The following is a 20898-nucleotide window of genomic DNA, read 5'->3' on the forward strand; positions in this document are numbered from 1 at the left end:
CCATAGGGGTGTCTCCAGCACAGCAGCTCTCTGGCTGTAGTTGCAGCTGGTCCTCACAGCCGATTGGTCTGAGGGGCCAATTCCTCCCAGTAACTCCAACAGCAACCAAGTCTCAACTACAACAGGACAGTGCACACAGCCCACACAGGGGAGCACCTAGAAGGCCCAGCTCAGGTGACTGGGGAGGCTGAGCCACTGGACCCTACAGGACACCTACTACACAAAGCCACTCTACAAATTCCAGGAGACATAGCAACTCTACCTAATACATAGAAACAAACACCTGGAAGCAGCCAAAATGTGGAGGCAAAGAAACGTCACAAAAGAAAGAAGAACTCTCTAGAAGAGGAACTAAATGAAATAGATCCAAGCAAGCTAACAGATACAGAGTTCAGAATTTTGTTTGTAAGGATGCTCAACCATATTAGTAAGAGTTTTATGAAAATAACTGAGAAAATCGATGACATAATAAAGTACCAATTTGAAATGAAGGCTACAAGAACTGAAATGAAGAAAAAGTTACAGGGAATCAAAAGTAGAGTAGAGGACACTGAAAATCAAATCAGCAATTTGGAACATGAGGAAACAAAAAACACCTAACCAGAAGAGAAAAAGAAAAAAAGAATCCAGAAATATGAAGATAGTATAAGGAGCTCTAGGACAACTTTAAAAGGCCCAACATTCATATTTTTGGGGTGCCAGAAGAAGAAGGAAGAGAGCAAGAAATTAAAAACCTATTTAAAAACCTATTTGAAAAACCTATTTGAAAACTTCCCCTACCTGGGGAAAGAAATAGACTTACAAGTCCAGGAAGCACAGAGGGTCCCAAACAAGAGGAACCCAAAGAGGCCCACAGCAAGACACATCAAAGGTTAAAGACAAAGAGAGAATCTTAAAAGCAGCAAGAGAAAAGCAGTTAGTTACCTACAAGGGAGCACCCATACGACTGTCAGCTGATTTCTCAACAGAAACTTTGCAGGCCAGAAGAGAATGGCAAGAAATATTCAAAGTGATAAAAAACATGGAACTACAACCAAGATTGCTCTACCCAGCAAAGCTATCATTTAGAATTGAAGGTCAGATAAAGAGCTTCTCACACAAGGAAAAGCTAAAGGAGTTCATTACCACCAGACCAGCACTACAGGAAATACTGAAGGGTCTTCTTTAAGAAGAAGCTAATGAACAAAAGAATCTGATGAACTAAATAGATCCAGAGACATTGACGCATGTAACAGACAATCATGTTTTCAGAGGAAAGAGGAAAGGAGGGTGGAGGGTGGGAAGAGGTTAACCAAAGAAGTTATATGCATATAAGCATAACCCATGGACACAGTCAATAACAGGGTGAAGGCCTGCGGAGGGGGTGGGAGCGAGGTGGAGGGGGTCAATTGGGAGGAAAAAATTGGAGACCTGTAACACTTTCAACAATAAAGATAAATTTTTTAAAAAAGAACATATATGGATAAATGAAACCTTCAGGTATCTAAAATGAGTACTGCTGTTAATACCAAATACAACTGCCAGTAAATTTTACCAAAGTTATTACCAAATAGTAAAAATAAATGTCTGAATTTCACGCTGTATTTCCTTGGGTTCCTTCTGGTGTAGATGTTAATGTGCAGTAACATGACTACAGAAAAATTATTCCAATCCTAGAACACATTAAAACTACCTAGGGATGGCAGGCCGGGCGTGGCTCAGTGGTTGAGCTTCAACCTAGGATCCAGGAGATCATGGTTCGATTTCCTGTCAGGGCACATGCCCAGGCTGCAGGTTTGATCCTCACCTGAGGGCATGCAGGAGGTAGCCAATCAATGACTCCCTCATCATTGATGTTTCAACTCTCTCTCTCCCTCTCCCTTCCTCTCTCTGAAACCAATAAAGATATTTTTTAAAAATTAAAAAATTAAAATTAAAATAAATAAATAAATAATAAATAAATAAATAAATAAAATCATCTAGGGAGAATTTTTTAAATATATGATGTCCAGGCTCTGAAACCAGGGATTCTGATTCAGTTAGTCTGAGGTAGTGTCTATACCTTGATATTTTTTTTTAAGTGTCACAGATTATTTTAAGATAAAAGCAAGGTTGAGAAGTTCTGGGTTACTTTAAGAAACAGAATTTAAAGAAAGAACCATTCTGACCTAAAAGTCAGCTGAGCTATTGAAAGTCTCAATTTAAAGGAACATGAAGAGTTCTAGGAGAGTCTGGCGAGACCACTTCAGTATCATCTTTGTCCTCTAACATAAAGTCTATACCCATTTAAGGTCCACCATGCTGGGGAAATAAAGATAAATAAGACACGGCTTCTTTTTTCCTAGTAGTTCACCTTGTTACATGATTAAGAGAAGTTGGAACAAAGTCTTTAAAGGAATGTCTAAGAATTTCTAAGAATTCAATATACTTATCACAAAAATAATTCTGCACAAGAAAAACTGCATTACTCTCCAATTCTGCTGGGAAATACCAGGTTAAAACTTTTTTGTTTACCTTGGTCTATTGCCAGGACCGTAATGTTATACGCATCATTTCTGGGAGTTGTGGCCTCCCTGTCCAGAATTTTGATAGTTTGGATTGACCCTGACATTTCATCAATGGTGATCCACCCTTTAGGATCATGCAATGTTTTGTACCTGTTAATAAAAAGTAAAAGTAGCCTTTAGTAGTATAAAATGTATTAAAATAAGTTACTGTCCCAACTGTTTCAAATACATTGTCCGTATGTGGTTACAGATTTCTTTGTACCTTATACCGCTGCTACTTCTAGTTTCGGGGTCATATGCCTTATAACCATTCATCTTGGACCCCACTGCTGAATTTTCTTTAATCCGTACATATTGGGCTGCAGGGTTGCATTCAGGCCCTTCATCCTGGTCCCTCACATGAACTGTGACCAAAGCTCTGTTCATGGTTGTCCTGAGTGCAACATCTCTAGTAAAAGGGGCTTCATTGCTTACTCCAATTTCCAGGATCACCTGATGGTTTTCTTCAAAATTCAGTGGCTTTAAAAAGAAATACATGTATTCCAGTATGAGTGTAAAACACATTTGATATTTCAAATAACATGTGAACTCTGGTCAGTATAAACAGTACTGAGTACATTCCAGGTTCCCATTTAGTCAATATTGGCTTTCCTCCTTTGCTAAAGAGAGAAGCGATTATTCACTAAGCCTTTAGCAAGAGTGGCCCAAAAGTTTCTACAGATGGTTTACAAAGTTATGAAAAAGCAATTCTTTAAATACTTTTATGCTTCATTCTTACTTAAAAAAAATTATTCTCAACCTAGAGATAATGAAGAAAAAAAGAGTGTTCTATATCCCTGCTTTAGTGCAAACAGACCAGCTTATGGGTCAGCAGACTCTAAGAGAATAGAACTTTGTTTGACTTAGTATTTACTATTGACTAGGGCCCAGATATTTTACAGTTCTGATAAAATTAGATGTCTACTTAAACAAAACTGAAAAGGTGCAATGATCTTATTTTCTCTCTGATAGAAATGATATTCCTAATGCATGCTTTAATACATGAATATATTCCTATCAGGCATATAGCTGAGCAATCTTATTTCAGCTTTCCCTTTTCTCAAAACCAATCCAAGGTCTCATTTCTTCTTAGGAATTTGCTTTGTCTTTTTTGCTGGCTCCGTCATTAATGAGTTAAGTAGAACTTTTACCCATGCTCACTATTTTTATGAAAATCATGTTGTGACAATTTGAGAAGTACACTTTGGCATTGTAGTTTATCCCAAGAAACTCTCACAGTGAAAACCAAGTTGAATAAGAGAAATATGATACTCTTAATGGTGCTATTATTATGATCATGTCTGTTTTTCAGAGCACGAAAGTGGAGACGAGGAGATGAGCTGATTTTCCCAAGGCCAAAAGATTCTCATCTAAGCTGGAGTTTAAAGCCGGATAGTTTGGCTTGAGTCCATTTCCTTAATCGCCACACTATAATTCTTCTGCTACTCTATGCTGTTTAACTGGTTCATTGGCCTCTAAAATTTTTTAAATCAACCCTTTGATTACAGTTCATTTTCAGACAATACATCAAGCAAAACCCATAAAACTATTTTACACAAAAGTTGAAGCACTTTTTCTTTGATTCTCTTTCTGTTTATCAAAACAGTGCTGGCGGACAGTCAGAGAAAGACAAGGACCATACAATTTTACTCATAGGAAGAATCTAATGAACAAAATAAAATAGAAACAGACTCATAGATACTGAGAACAGACTGACAGCTGTCAGAGGGGAGGGGGGTAACAGGGCTGGGTGAAAAAGGTAAAGAGATTAAGAAAAAAAAAACCCTCATAGACACAACCAACAGCCTGGTGATTATCAGAGGGAAAGGGGGTGAAGGGAGGGAGAAAATGGTGATGGCAGGAGACTTGACTTTGGGTGGTGAACACACAATACCAATACAGATGATGTATTATAGAATAATATATCTGAAGCCTATATAATTTTATTAATCAATGACACCCAATAACTTCAATAAAAAAGTTTTAAAAAAAAAACAACAATCCTGGCTGAACATGAAACAAAGTCAACACTGATGTGTAATATTTTTGTTTTAAACCGTTTCCCGTACCTAAACATTAGGTACTCGTATCATGAGTCCACTGAGAAGTCAAGAAAATTTCTGAATCTCAAAATCTACAAAATGCATGTGAAATGCTTTTTGATTTTTTTTTTTTTTTAATCCTCACCTGAGGATATTTTTTTTCATTTTTTTTCAGAGAGCGTGGAAGGGTGAGAGAGAGAGAAGAATATCAGTGTGAGATCCGTTTCCTCCTGAACAAGCCCCGATGGGGCCAGGGATAGAGCTGCAACCCAAGTACGTGCCCTTGACTGGGAATTGAACCCGGGACCCTTCAATCCATAGGTCAATGCTCTAACCACTGAGCTAAAATGGCTAGGGCGCTTTTTGATTTTTTATTACTATCCCAGAAACTAGAGAGTCAAGAGGGAAAATGAATTAGTATCTGTTTATTTGTTGCTAATGAACACCATCTCACAAATTACATGTGTTGAGGTGATCGTGCAGACAGTTGGAGCATCTGTTGACAATGAGAAATAGATGGAAGTTTAGGAAAGAGCTGCTGCACCGGAAGAGGTGCAGTTATTCAATCCAGAGCCACTTCCTAAATAAAGCCTTAGAATTTTTTATGTAAATTGTCAAGGCTTAAACTGGATATTATCTTAGTGGCTTAAAACTCTGCAAAATTAGAAATCTGCTGGGATGAAATCAGTGACTAATGAAAAAAAACATAAATTCTCTTCCACCGCCAGGTGTCTTTTTGTTTCATCAATTGAAATAAATTGTTCAAAAATATCTTATGTCTGCATTAAGATGCTAACAACTCCCTAGGAAATGAGGTGTTGCACCGTTGTGGAGCTAAGGACCCTCTATGTTGAGAATAACAAAGAACAATGGCTTCCTCAGTCAAGCCCAAACGCACTACTGCTGCTGTTGCTGAAACAGAAACAAACAAACACTGAGGTGGAAAGCTTACCCAGGTCTCTGCTGAAGGCTGTATCAAGCCCTACCTGATCTGGCTCAGTGGTTAGAGAGTCAACCCAAGTACTGAAGGGTCCCAGGTTCGATTGTGACCAAAGGCATGTACCTCGGTTGCAGGCTCGATCCTGGCCCCGGTCAGGGCATGTGCAGGAGGCAACCAATGTGTCTCTCTCATATCGATGTTTCTTTCTCTCTCTCTCCCTTTCACTCTCTCTGAAAAGCAATGGAAAAAATATCCTCTCGTGAGGATTTAAAAAAAAGGCTGTATCAACTTATGCTCTATGGTTCCAGGAAAGTTATCTTTTTTTCAAAGATGGAAGTTATCTTTTCATGGAAAATTATAAATAGTAGTATCAAGATCATGTTAATACTCTGAAAAATATAATATCCTATAGTTTCTCAAATGCTTTCATTTTCATTATTATATTCAATAGCTACTAGGGAGGCAGAGAGAAGTATTATTTATTTTTTACTGATAATACAAAGGCTAATTTATATCATGTAATGAATAGTTAAAGGGCATTGGGAATATTTATCCTAGAGAAGGTAAGTCTCAAATGGACACAAACTTTTTAAAAAGAATTATACCTGTTTTCTATAATATTAGCAATAAAATGCAGGTCAAAGACACAGGATATAAGAATAATAATTTAGGCACAGCACAAGGAAGGGTTTCTGAGAATCAGAGCTCTCTAAATATGGAATAAGCTGCCTATTGAGATATGGAGATCCTTATCATTGAGAACGTTCAAGCAAAAGCTAGGTGACTAATAACTGGCAAATAGATTATAGAAGAAAGGCAGGCATTAGATGGGAACAGTGGGACTAAAGAGACTATGTTCCCATCCAACTTACAGAGTCTATGAACTGAAAATGCGTAGTTGATTAAACCATTAGTTAATTAAAATATATTCACTTGCCAAGTTGTCAATTATTCATTATTATTGTACCTTTACAACACACAGAACACCTTCATTGGTTTCTTTGTCTGTACTGATTTTGAAATGCCCATTTTCATTGCCCTTTAAGATGGTAAAATTGGCTCTCCAGTTGGCACTGTCAGGTAAATCTTTATCTTCTATAGGTAGCCGTAAGATTTCCACATTGTATGTATTTTCCTCTACTGATGTTTCATACTGAAACAGAAAAAACTCATTAAAAATACTTTATAAAGAAAACTTTTACAAAGAAAGTAAAATGTTTCTTTTACTCCGAAAGTACTTTGTTCTTAGACTTTTTGCCTAGATTATTTTAAAACCAAGAATCTCAAATAATATTGTTTCATGAAGACATCTTTTAAATGAAAGAAGAATTTCATTACAAATGGAGACTAATGTTATTGGCCTTTAACAAGATTGGTCAGTAATATAAATACCACTATGAATAAATAAAACAGACTTAGACTCTACTATTTAATTTTATTAAAAAAATAAACATATATACTTCAAAGCATCGTAAATACTTATTAATTCAGATTAAATAACAAATGACAATAGATGAGATAGATTTTGGAATTATGTACTTACAGCATTTTGTCTGAAAACAGGTGCATTGTCATTTGAATCTGCTACTGTGATTAGGCAAGTCGATGTACCTATCAATCCAAAAAACTGACCATCCATGTCTTGTACTTTCAGTATCAATTTGTACTTGTCTGCAACCTTCAAACAAAGCAAATATTTAATTAGTTTTGTGGAACTTTGTTTAGATTTATAAATGAAATTTTAACTGACACTCTTCTATTTGTGTGTATCTATGCTTTTATTTCCATATTTGCATATACTCTAAGAATTTGGTAGACAGGGGTAAAGCTGAAAAGGCAGGCAGAGGTTAAGGTATAAAGAGTCATACTTATGCCTTTAAATGACAGGTAATAAGGAAAGGTTTTCTTGAAGTTGTAGGAGGAGCAAAAATAAGAGCATTTTTAAGTTTTCAAAAGAATATTCTTAAAGAAAGTTGAGCAGAATTTGGAGTAGGCTGATGTGAAAGTCAAAGACACCCGTTAAAGAGCTCCTAAAACAGTCTAAGCAGGTGGTGCAAAGCTGAGGCAGAGTAAGGGTGACAGGGAAGTTAGCTGGGAGTCAGAATTAGAGTAAAACTTGAAAACAGATTCTATATACAAGTGAAGAGAGAAAGAAGCGTTGAGAATGATGCTCAGTTATCCTACTTGGATAAACAGGCAGACAGGGTTATCACCAACCAATACAGAAAATTCAGAAGAGACAGTTCTCTGAGGAAGTGAATGCTAGCAAGGTCACAAGGAGGGGCAAAAACAATGAGTTTTCTTTGGCATATATTGAATTTTGCCTGCCTATGGGAAATCTCCAGAAGGCATCAGAAGGCACAAGAAAGGTCCAGAAGGCATCTTGGTATGTGGCCCATACTTATGGGAGAGGTCATAACCAGAAGTACCGATCTGGGAATCACCAGTATGTAGACGGTGGTTGAAATTATGGCAGGAATCAGATATCTAGGAGAGGTTACAGGATGAGAGGAGCTGAGGATATAAGGGACAATAGCATTTCAACAGCTGAGGATATAAATGGGAAATAAGAAGACTAAGCAAAGGGCACTAAAAACAAAAGATGAAAGCAGCAGGAAAAAAAACAGAAATCCAAGGAACGAGAGAGTTTCAGTGGTTGACAACAGAGACGTATGTAACAGGGGTTTGGCAATTAGGAAATCACTGTTGACTTCTGGGAATGGAGTTTTGCAGATGGTGTGTTGATGATGAAATGGAGTCATTAGTTTGTGATACAATCATCTCTGTTGCCTTTCTCTTCTATCTTACTATTCTTTAGCCACTCCTTTTGTTGTTTAAATTTTCTTCATTTTCTGTTTCCCTCTATCTCATCCCCAGGTTTCATTTCACTTATTTCCCTTCCAGATTGGAAGTCAACATTCCCACCCTAAAAGGCTGCACCCAGAAGCTCCAGGATCCTGATAGCCTGCTTTTCCTTCCTTGAAATGCAGTTTCTTTACCTCCCTTGTTAATTTCTCCCTGTGTTATTCCTCACAAAATCCTGTTAGATTTTGACCGCCCCCCCAAAGCTGTATCTTACAAGCTATGCATCTTTAAATTATTTTTTCTAAATCTCATTTTTCAATCTGTAAAAAATGAGGAGGTATCCTTGTTTTCACCTGGTTACCACATCATCTCTACATAGCACGCTGATGCAAAAGCACATTCATGTTGTCCCCTTCAAACTGTCCCATTTATTATTACCATCATGTGCTTTATCACATAAAATGTCCTGCCTGCACAAATGCATAACAAAGCCAAAATTAATAAAACATCTGTACGACTTTTGATTCTTTTTTATAAGTTCTCACCATCCTCTCACCATTTTCTTTGGCATCAAATCTCATTAATGTCTTCTTTTTAATACCTGTCTCAGTCACATTGATCCTTATATTTATGTTATTCTAGTTGTAGTGGGAAGGACTTAAGTGTTTCAATAAAGCTATTTTTACATATGAAATTGATTCATCTGCCTCAGTCAATAATACATGACTCAGAGTTAAATATAGGCTAACAAAATCAAGTCAATCCATCTTTCTGACTCATATTTCTCCTTATAGATTGACTATAGCACCTGTCTAGTCAAACAAGGAAATTAGAAAAATCAAGTAAAATTATGCATAAAGAATTTGAATATAATGTGCTATATATATGACAATATGCTATTACTATCATCCAAACAGTGTTACAGAATTTTAATAATCCATAAGCCTTACCTCAACTAATCCTCTCCAGATAAAAAACACATATCTATAATAACTGGATAGGGATCAGGGTATGATCTATACTCATGAAAAAAACACACACCAAATTGTCCTTTATGAGAATTTAATTCTTTACTGAGCTAGAACCAACTAGACACACACAATAAAAAAATAATATTTAATAATAATAACTTTCATATGAAATATCTTTTGCTTCCACACCTTCTAAATACCAATTGATCTGTATTTCTATTCCTTCTGGCTTCTCTGACATAAAGAAATAGGTAACATGGTCAAGAATTCCTATTATCTTATGCCTAAATAAAATTAAAACTCAATCCAAAGAAGAGCAAAGTACAGTAAGTGGTAAAGAAAAGAGGGCCTCAACTTCCAGTAAAAAGACATCCTACAGAGTGTGGAAGCTACCTCTCTGTCCAAATATTGAGAGACGATGGTGATTGCGCCTGTGGTGGGATGCACAGCAAAGAGCCCAGGTGATCTTGGTATCTGCTCCACAATGCTATACTTCAGGCGCGTGTGCATCGTGTCTGGTTCATCTCTGTCCGTGGCGCAGACCACTCCCACTGTAGTACCTACATGTTTTAACAAAAAGTGTTTAATTTCCAGAATTGTTAAATATGCTTAGGAGTATCTGCATTTTTCAAATTTTAACTGTGATGGTGGAAACCTTATTTAAAATGTATTTCTTACCAGAGGTAGTCCATCTTTAGCTAATACTCATGCAGATGACTTCAAATTTATAATATAAAACACTTTGATGCTGAAAATCAAGGTATACTTTTACTTTGCTCACAGATCAAAATGTTTGATAGTAAATTACTAAAAACTTATTTAAAAGGCATTCCAAAATATTTTCAACACATATTCCCACATACTGCAATTACAAACCTGGTGAGAGAGATAAACCATGGCTCCTGAGTAAATCAGACTTTTTTAAATTAAACTTCTGATAATTAAATCAAGAATGATTTGGGGTATATTTGTATAGATGGTCAAGTTGACCTTTCACAATGCAGTCTCCCTTGTATGATGTTTTTGTTGTTGGGTAGTCTCTGATTTGCCTCATTCATTTCCACCAGCTTAGTATCCACACACCACTGACCTCTGTCCCACTTAATCCTTAGGAAGCAATTTCATTACATTTTCCATTTAGAGAGAATTTGTCATCTGTATGGAATATAAGAATATTGCCCTGGTAAAGGATCTCAGGTATCGGAGACTATACACAGGTGGTGTATTTATAGTGCAAGGCTAGTGCTCCAATGCCAATGAAAATGTAATGCATAGATCTACTCTGCCTATAGCACTATCTGCAAGGCTGGCCTGAGGAACAACACATAGACACATAAAACCACACACATATTGAAATGCTATATTTGAAGGAAATAAAAGCCAGTAAAACTTTTAACACAAGAATATATTAGTTTTAAATAATTTTGTTACTATAAAATATCCTTAAAGCTTATATATATGTACATGTGTGTATATACATGTAAATGAATAAACATATATAGTATATTTGTATATTTTTTATATATATACATTTTATATATTTATATATATTACATATAGTAGAGCATGTCCAAATGCATACTTATAACTAATGATAAGATTTCTGCCATGGACCATGAAGGCATGAAGTAATAATCTTTTTACCATAAGATAATAAATGTTATTTAACTATCTTTTTATAGAAAAAAGTTTATGATCTTTGTAAGACATAACATTTTCTTCCTACAGTTTTACTGGTAGTCAGGAAGACAAAAACACTATTTTAACTCTCTAAATAGGGAACTGCTTTACTTATCACACAAAATCTTCCTAAAAATCTTGAAAATTCCTTTCCATATGTGTTATACTTTAATATTAATTGAGCACCCTTTGTCCAAACCATCTGTGCGTGACTTAAGGCAAACTCAAAAGCACCTGTTAGTTTAGAGTATCACAGCCTTAACTGGTCTGAACCTACTGGTGTGAGATGCGTACAATGCCCTGGGCTGATCTGGGCATCTATGTGTTTGCCTTTGATTCTTCTGTCACTACTGATGAGAACAAAATCCTCAAGAAAGAATTTGAAACCAATCATCTCTCTTTGAGGAAAAAATGGAACAGAGTCATAGACTTGTGAAGCTGAAAACATTATAGATCATTTAATGTAATTAACTCATTTTACAGGTCAGAGAACTCAAAAGGACTTCCATGAGTTCCCACGGCGAGTTTTATAATAGACCCTGAAACCAAAACCGGGTTTCCCACCCGGCCGGAGCGCAGACCCATGACCCAGGAGACTGGGGTTCGATGCCCGGGAAGGGCAGATGCTGTAAAATATATAGGGGACTAGCACATTTAATTACGCAGTGAGGGCCTAAGTAACTAGCAGAAACCTTCCTAGGCGCGTTAGCGAAGTCACCCTTTATGGCTGAGTCCACGCCCTCTCAACTTCATTGTGAGTGGCTAGTCTCCACATTGCAAGTCTCGGAAGACACCATGAAAGCCCCATTAAAATATCCTTAATACGTAAAGGACAATTTTAAGTAGATTAAAACAACATAATTAAGAAACAGATCAACACTAAAGGGGAAAAAAAGAGCAAAGAAAATGAGCATAAATTTCATCCAAAAAAATTACAAATGGCCAAAGAAAACATGCACAAAAAAGTTAAAAAAACAAACAACAGTCTTGCCTTACATACCAAGCCTGCTGCTCTCCGGGACCTGGAAGCTGTAAGTGGGCTCCGTGAAGACCGGGGCGTTGTCGTTCTCATCCTCCACCCGGATGGGCAGCGGGAGGGGCAGGTCTGCCGAGTAGCCGTCGGCGGTGGCCGCGTAGGCGATCAGCTGCAAAACAGGGACAGCGGGTCTGTGGCGCCGCAGAAGGCTCCCGCGGCAGTGCGCTGTGCTTCCCCTGCCGCCTTCCTCACAACCCCTCCATAGAACTCGCCGCACTTCCAGAAAGTGCTTCTTAATCATCAAAGTATCAGACGGAGAAGCGCTTTCAGTAAAGAGCATCCAGCATTTGGTAGCAATGTCTGCACGTCAAATAAAGTTTCAGAGCGCAGCGAGGTTGTGGACAGCTCTGTAGATTATTAGACTGAGGAGTTCAATGGGAATTCAGAGGCTTGGGTTACAGTACTTATTCATCCCACAACCAGAAAGTGGTACTGGAGAAGACAATGAAACTCACTGCAACGGGGAAAATCCCTACTGCATCATTAAATAAAGCAGCGATTTCCAATCTTGGAATTACCAAGCCCTTTTACTGTTTTACCTCATAGATCACATATTTTAAGAGTTTTTTTTTTTAACAAAATCCATTTACTGATTTCTGCATTGCTAAGTAAAGGCACTGTAATGTTAAAGATAATGTATTTCTATTTAGCATGTGATTATAACGCTGAGTTGAAAATTTTCTAACGAAAAAACTAAGAAATGCTGTGTGGTGGACATCAGGTCACATCTGTTTACCAAGATCTCTTCCTTCTTCTAGGAAGAGAATCTCTTTTTTCTATGGGGAATCATTGTCCCTGCACCACATGGATGACCACATGACCCCATAGCATTTATTACAGTGCACTGAAAATTGTCTGAGTTATTCCCCATTGACTATAAGCCCTTCCATATCAGAATGCTGGCTTATTAACCTTTGTTTGCATTTAGTTTCCCACTTTTGCTTCCTTATGTAGTTGTCAGACATAATCAGAGATCATAAAAGTGGAAGAAAGACAAAAGAAGTAGTTAGAGCAGACCAGGGAACACTGTGTCCATGTCCTGGAGAGAGGAAATTGTACCATGACCAGAAAGAGTATCTCATAAGCAAAAACATCCATTCAAAACTTACTGGGATTTACATTCAAATACAATTAAAGCTCTTCTCTTCATTTCAGGCAACAACAGAAGTTGAGGTGAAAAGCAGAAAGTATTCCAAAATATTGCATAATCTATTTCCTTTCACTTTATGATACTCTCTGAAAAGAGAGTGCAAGAAGACAGGAAAGAGGAGATGGAATATCAGAAGAAGCAATGTAATCAGTAAAGTCATGTATATCAATAAAACTCCTACATCAAAAACATCATATTCTTCACGATCCACTGGCCGAGTACAATATAGATTTCCAGTGTCTCTTTCTATGAAAAACAAATTTAAAGGTTCTTGGTCTACTCCACGTCCACTTATTGAATAGAAGACAGTATAGTTCTGTGCTGCATCAGACTGAACCTAAAAGGAAAAATATACATGTAAAAAAATTTAAATTCTGTTAAATTGCTAGTTTTAAAAAAATGCAGCTTATGTGTTTATATTTTTATTTTAAGGAGATAACTAAAAATAATCAAGTGTCACACAAAGCAGTAACAAACATTTGGAAAAGATCCTTTTTAAACTGCTCAAATTTAAGGAAAACAATGTTCAACATAAACAGTAACCAAAGAAAATATGATTACAAACAATAGGCATAATTTTATATTTAGTGATTTGGGAAAGGTAGAAAAGAACAGTAATATCCATTGTTGGCAAGAGCGAGGCAAACTGGAACTCTCATATACGGTGAAAGGAATGACAATTGAAATGTTCCTTAGGAGGAAAATGGCAAAAACTAAAAGAATGAGCTATGAGAATAAACAGGGGAGACTTTTCCTGGTGGAGGAAACAGGAAGTGCAAAGGGACCAGGGTAGGGTTGTGCCTGGCGTGTTCAAGGAGCAGCAAGAAAGCCACTGCAGTTGGGAGAGCTGGGGAAAGGAGTAGGAGATAAAGAAGAATGCAGTAATAGGGGCCACATCGGCTAAGTGATTGCAAGGATGTGGCCTATTCCTTGGAGCCAGATGAAGAGGTGATATTATCTGATTTATATTTTAAAAAGATAATACTTGGTGTTTTGTTAAAACTAGACTTGGATGGATGCGTAAGGGAAGAAACAAGAAGACCATTTAGAAAGTTACTTTAATAATTCAGGGGCAAGTGATAGCTTGTTAGGCTAGCATAGTAGCAGCAGAGGTGGTGACAAGTGCTTAGATTCTGATTATAATTTGAAGATACAGTCAACAGGATTTGCCAATGGGTCGAATGTGTGGTGCTAAGATGGAAGCTGAGGAGGACACAAGCTCAGAGGTGTCTGCAGAGTAAGTGACTGGATAAAAAAGCTGTGGTTGCCCTGGCTGGTGTGTTTCAGTTGGTTGGAGCATCAACGGGTACAACAAAAGTTGGCAGGTTTGATTCCAGGTCAGGGCACATACCCAAGTTTCAGGTTTGATCCCCTATGGGAGACAATAAATCAATGTTTCTCTCTCTCTCCCTCTCTCTCTCTCAAATCAATTAATAAAATTTTTTTTTTTAATTTAGAAAAGTAAAAAGATTTGGTATATTTATGCAATAGAATACTACTCAGCCATAAAAAATTTTTTAAAAAAGCAAGAAATCATGCCTTCTGCAACCTCATGGATAAACCTGGAGATTACTATGCCAAGTGAAATAAGCCACTCAGAGAAAGAAAAGTACCATATGATTTCACTTATATGTGGAATCGAACAAAAAAAAAATAAACAAACAAAATAGAAACAGACTCATACAGACTGATAGCTATCAGAGGGGAGGGGTTTGGGGGGCTGGGTGAAAAAGGTAAAGAGATTAAGAAAAAAAAACTTGTGGACACAGACAACAGTAATGGTGATTACCAGAGGGAAAGGTGGGTGAGGGAGATAGAAGAGAGCAAAGGGGATAAATGGTAATGGAAGGAGACTTGACTTTGGGTCTTGAGCACACAATACAATATGCAGATGCTATAGTATAGAATTGTGCACCTGAAACCTATATAACTTTATCAACCAATGTCACCCCAATAAATTCAATAAATTTTTTTAAAAGAAAGTAATAATAAAAAACAATGGAGCACAATGAAATATACAGATGATGCATCATAGAATTGTACATTTAAACCTATATTTTATTAATGTCATCCTAGTAAATTTAATAAAAAATTAATATTCTCAAAATAGATCTTTGTTAGTATTAGAATTTATGGCCGAACACAAAATTTTCCTAAAGAAAGACATTTTTTTGCCTCCCTTGCAATTAATCTTGGCCACATGAAAAGCTGAGGCCTATGGCATGTGAACAAAAATAATATGTGCAAGATCCAGACTGTGCTCTAGGAGGCTGAAGAGTTGTTCATCCATTTGGACACATCAATGAGCCACCCTGAATCTGACTTCAGTTCTAGCTTCAGTACTTAGAGCAGTGTCTTTCACAGTATATAGCAGATATTCAATAACTAGCTGCTAAATGAAGGAATAAACTAATAAAGAACATTTAATGGCTACAGTCTTTCTCATATTATTATTAGTATTTTAGTAATTTTTCTCATTTTACTTGCTTTTATTATTCTATTTATGGCTTTATGAATATCTTCAATCAAATATGTTTTTAAAAGGTTTAAAGAGTTCTTAAATTTGAATAAAACAGACTTTTGAAATTGAAACACTCCCAATCAGAAGGAATGCAGAACCTACTTGTTGAAGAAACAAAGGGAAAGGGCCCAAGGAATTCTCTTGCATTGAACAGGGAATAGGTGCCCATCTCCTCTTGGCCCGCCTGAGAACAGTTTCTTTAGTGTGTCTTTTCCTCAGTACCTGAATTTAGAGAAAGAAAATTAAGTAAACAAAAGCATCACAGCCTACTCTGTTGTAAGATAATGGAGAGCCCATACACCTAACACGTCCCTTGAGGGTCAGTCTTAAGAATGTCCATGCAAAAGCTAAAGACCAGATAATAGGGTCTTTTTCATTAAAAGGGTAAGAAAGAATGTATCTAGACTGCAAAGGTTTCATAAACTACACAGTTTCCTTTCGCATACCTTTTTAACACTGACCATACTCTCAGGGTAGGAAAATCATCACTGTACTCTTAGTTCCTCTTGTTCTGTCCCAAACAGAGACTAGGAACACATCCTCTCTGGAACAATCTATAAGCAGCACTTACTTGTTCCTTCTGCAAAAACCTCATACTCTCATGTGGACCAGAGCAAGAAAATGAGCATTGGTCGTTGCCTTAACACTCATTCTGCACTGTCCAATATGGTAGCCCTAGCCATATATGACTATTTAAATTTAAATTAATTAGAATTAAGTAAAATATAAAATTCCATCCTTTAGTCCCACTAGCCACATGCCAACTGCTCAGTAGCCATTACTAGTGGGCTACCGTATCAGCCAGTGCAGATTTTCAAACATTTCCATCATTGCAAAACATTCTATGGGACTTTATAGTGATTTCCATCTCATTTCATGGTATAGCCAAGAAGACATTTTATTAAACATTTATTAAAGTGCTAAGCAATTATTTGAATTAGCTTTATCATTAATACACTTAACATCGATGAGTCATAATCCAGTCTAAACATTTCATCATTTCTGTGACTACTTTCACAACCCATTCGTTTCTCATGATGTGGAATCTAGAACTGCAATGAACGACCCCCTCAGTTATGGTCAATACCGTGCCAAACACTCTCTTCTTCCTCCTTATACACACTCCAGGATTTCAATGCTATTTTAACACCAGAACCACTGTGGGTACTTGAAGTCAACCTCCTATTCACGGGAGCCACTGCTCTTAACATTAACTTAACAAACACGTGTTAACTATGGGTGGGTCAGGTATTACTTGAGGCTATAAGCAAAAAGGTGCTCCATTCGTGCCCTCAGACAACTACAGATAAATTGTTTGCACTAATAAAAAACTCTGAATGTTGTAATAGAGGGGTAACCAAACTGCCACTGGCTCACAGAAGCAATTAGGCTTTAGTGGTACAAGAAGCCTTCACAGAAGAGGTGTCAGTTAGATTTAACAAAGCGAAATCCCAGTTTTAGCCAGTGCTAAGAAAGAGGGGAAAGGGAAAGTAAACACAAGGTAAGAAGAGAGAAGAGCAAGGGAGAGGAAAAAGTCCTATTTATCCTTTGGTCCTCTTTGCAATTAAATATATATATATATTTAAATAAAAAGAAAAACATACTTAAAAATATCAATGCATTTTAAATACCTTTTTCTGATGTTCCAGGAGCACAGTAATCTCCTTCTGGGTCTGTTTATTTGTGTCTGAAAGCCATATGGTGAATGATCTCTTCTGATCAGATAACACAACAGCACTGGCTGTGTATATAGACCCGTCATCCAGAACTCTAAAATCAGGGTCACTTGACTGGATGAGATTTGCAGACCTGAGGCACTCTTTCAAATTAACTGCAAGGGAAAATGTCCACTTGTAAAGTAAAAGTACATGCAAAATGAATAAATCATGTTAAAATAATTCTACAATCATTTTCAAAATCATAAAGCAGAATGAAATAAACCAATCACTTTGCATTAACCAAGTATCTTACCGAGTCTCTCTTTTTTTTAATTTATCTTTATTGTTGAAAGTATTACAGATGTCCTGTTTTATTCCCCATTCACCCTTTCTACCCCACCACCCCACCCCCACCCCACCCAGGCCTTCACCACACTATTGTCTGTGTCCATGGGTTATGCATACATGTATATAAGTTCTTTAGTTAATCTCTTCCTACTCAGCCACCCACCCCCGCCTTCCCTCTGAGAATGACCAGTCTGTTCCATGCTTCTATGTCTCTGGATCTATTTTGTGCATCGGTTTATTTTGTTCTTTAGATTCCAATTATAAGTGAGATCATGTGATACTTGACTGTCTCTGACTGGCTTGTTTCACTTAGCACAATATTCTCCAGGTCCTTCCATGCTGTCTCAAAGGGTAACGGATCCTTCTTTTTTACAGCTGCATAGTATTCCATGGTGTAAATGTCCCACAGCTTTTTTATCCACTCGTCTACTTGATGGGCACTTGGGCTGTTTCCAGATCTTAGCTATTGTAAATTGCACTGCTATGAACATAGGGGTGCATATATTCTTTCTGATTGGTGTTTCAGGTTTCTTAGGATATATTCCTAGAAGTGGGATCACTGGGTCAAATGGCAGTTCCATAAATCCATCTGATCTAGACTGGCATTTAGAGTCACTGTTTCCTTGTTGATTTTTTGTCTGGAAGAGCTATTCAGTGAAGTCAGTGGGGTGTTAAAGTCCCCTACTATGAATATGTATTGCTATCTCTCCCTTAAAGTCCTCCAGAAATTTTTTTATATGTTTAGGTGCCCCTGTATTGGGTACATATATGTTTACAGGGTCATATCCTCTCATTGGATTGATCCCGTTAGTATTATGTAGTGATCTTTCTTGTCTCTTGTTATGACCTTCATTTTGAAGTCTATTTTGCCAGATATGAGTATTGCTACCCCAGCTTTCTTTTGTTTCCATTTGCATTGAAATTTTTTTCCATCCCTTCACTCTCATCTTGTGTGAGTCTTTTGTTCTGAAGTGTTACCCAGTCTCTTTACTTGTATTTTTTTTAAAAGTATAATTTTCTTTCAGTTAAAAAAAAATCTTGATTGTATATTTGTATTAAATAGGGTGCTTTAAAACTTCATATGCTGCTAAAAGGCTTATGACAGTGATCTTCCTATAAAAGAGGTTTGTGTATTGTAATCATGACAAAACTGAGTTACACACCCCCACACACACCTGAATAAATAAACAGAAAAGTTCCCTGGACTATGAGTCTTTTAATATACTGTCTTCAGCCTAAACAGTGAGGCGGTGTATGAGTTAGGGAGACAGACAAGTAACACAAATTTATCTTCGAATTCTTCCCACTGGCACTTCTCTATGACACTCTCCTCCAACTCCCCACCCCAATACCACCCTACCCCCGGAGCTCACAGTTCTTTCTGTGTTCATATTTTTTCAAAACTCCCCACCAAAAGTCCACATGGGGTCTTCTCTCCCTGGGAATTTTGCCCTCTAATAAAAGGTAAGCACATATAAGTATCAGTTTAAGTGTTTTGATACTTATATCAAAATATCAAATCCATCCCATTCTTCAACTGCCTGCCTTAACAGAAACCAAACTGATAAATTAATAGTCACTTAAGTGATAACCTCTCCAAGAATTCATGTTACCCATTCATAGTGTCTTCACTTTAATCCTAATCAGGTGGAAGCGTTTTGTCAAAAAGAAGCGAACATCTTTAGGAGTGATGGCCTCTCATCTTCACATTTTTAGCTGAATGATAACCTCTGGCCTATTTCCCTAACAGAATACCCCTGACCACTCTTCACTGTATTTCCTTTCTTTCTCCCCGTAGGAATAAAAGTGACATTTGTTTAATAAAAGTAAATGAAGTACTATAACCAGAAATCACACACTTTGTTAAAAATCTATTTGGTATCTCTGGGACAAGCTGTATCTCTTTCTCAAAAAAAGTTATGATGCAATAAAATTTAAAAAAATCATGATGCTTTCCTCCAATATTCCCTGTACCACAGGGAAAGTCTGCCTGAGCAGAACTTCCCTACTGTTGGGAAAGTTTGAGGCTCCCTATTTTCTCATACAAATGGCTAAGTTCTGTTTTGAATGGAGTAGCTTACTTTGTTATGTTCCTCGATGCAGCCATAGCCTTGATAAAAAACCTGCTCTGATTCTCTCAGCTCCTTATCTGTAGTTCTTTAGTGCTACAGTCCTACAGCAACGAAGGGCTATATTCTACATGTAATTCTTTATGTAATTTTTAAACCCTCAAAACCTGAATGACCACAAAAGCGTGGCTTAGAACATCAGCACTAAAATCAACCACAGAATTCATTGGAGTTATAAAGAACAGAAACATATATTTAAATTATCTTGAATTGTATCTAATTATAAATATTCAGGCTAATTCCAAAATGCAAAGATTGCATAACCTGCTCTTTCCAGTTTAGGTAAACTAAATTTCTGTCTCAAAAATATTGTTTTGAAATTTCTCACCTCTGCCGACCATTCTGTCTGCCTCTAGTTTAGAAGGTATATTAAATGTCACCTTTTGGCAGGCTTCACAAGCAAAACTGAAGGCCTAGAATAAAAAAATTAAAGAACAAGGTCACATAAATATGGTACATAAAAAGAGCAAAGTTTTAGTTATGCAAGGTAAATAAGTTCTAGAGACTTGTATAGCATAATGCTTATAATACAATGCTGTACTGTATACTTAAAATTAAGATAATAGTAAATTACGAGGATGGGAGGAAACTTTGGGAAGTAATGGATATGTTTACGGCACAGACTGTGGTGATGATTTCACAGATATATACTTATCTCCAAACTCATCAAGTTGTACCATTAAATATGTACAGCTTTGTGTATGTAAATCTTACCTCAGTAAAGTATTTTTTTAAACAGAATAAAGAACAAAATTACATGATCATCTCAACAGATGCAAAACAAACAATTGACAAAAGTTGAGGCCCATTTATGATTAACAACCCTCAACAAACTAGGATTAAAAGGGAACTTGCTCAACATGAGCAAGGCCATCTATGGAAAACTCATAACTAATATCACACTTAATGGAGGATTGCTTTCCTTTGACATGAGGAAGACAGTAATGCCTGCTCTCACCGCTTCCATTCAACACTGTATGAAGCTCTTCTAGCCAAGGCAATTACAGAAAAAAAAAATAGAATTAAAGGCATCCAGACTGGGAAAGAAGTAAAATTGTCTCTATTTCCAGATGACATGACCTTGTACATAGGA

At 36.9% G+C, this 20898-nt stretch overlaps 1 protein-coding gene across 2 annotated transcripts in view; it reads right to left on the reverse strand.

The window, feature by feature from the left end:
• DSC3 (desmocollin 3) overlaps positions 1-20898 on the reverse strand; it is a 39257-nt gene that overhangs the window by 11500 nt on the left and 6859 nt on the right. For both annotated transcript variants that reach the window (XM_087819026.1, XM_087819027.1), the window contains exons 2-11: positions 20134-20218; positions 17302-17501; positions 15773-15892; positions 13331-13486; positions 11964-12108; positions 9677-9843; positions 7051-7185; positions 6475-6660; positions 2749-3005; positions 2494-2636 (exon numbers count right to left, since the gene is read on the reverse strand). In XM_087819026.1, the coding sequence (XP_087675152.1) occupies positions 2494-2636; positions 2749-3005; positions 6475-6660; positions 7051-7185; positions 9677-9843; positions 11964-12108; positions 13331-13486; positions 15773-15892; positions 17302-17501; positions 20134-20218 (1594 nt within the window). The remainder of the gene's footprint in view (positions 1-2493; positions 2637-2748; positions 3006-6474; positions 6661-7050; positions 7186-9676; positions 9844-11963; positions 12109-13330; positions 13487-15772; positions 15893-17301; positions 17502-20133; positions 20219-20898) is intronic.

The sequence above is a fragment of the Miniopterus natalensis genome, chromosome 7 (assembly GCF_054644295.1).
Source record: "Miniopterus natalensis isolate mMinNat1 chromosome 7, mMinNat1.hap1, whole genome shotgun sequence".
Taxonomy (NCBI): Eukaryota; Metazoa; Chordata; class Mammalia; order Chiroptera; family Miniopteridae; genus Miniopterus; species Miniopterus natalensis.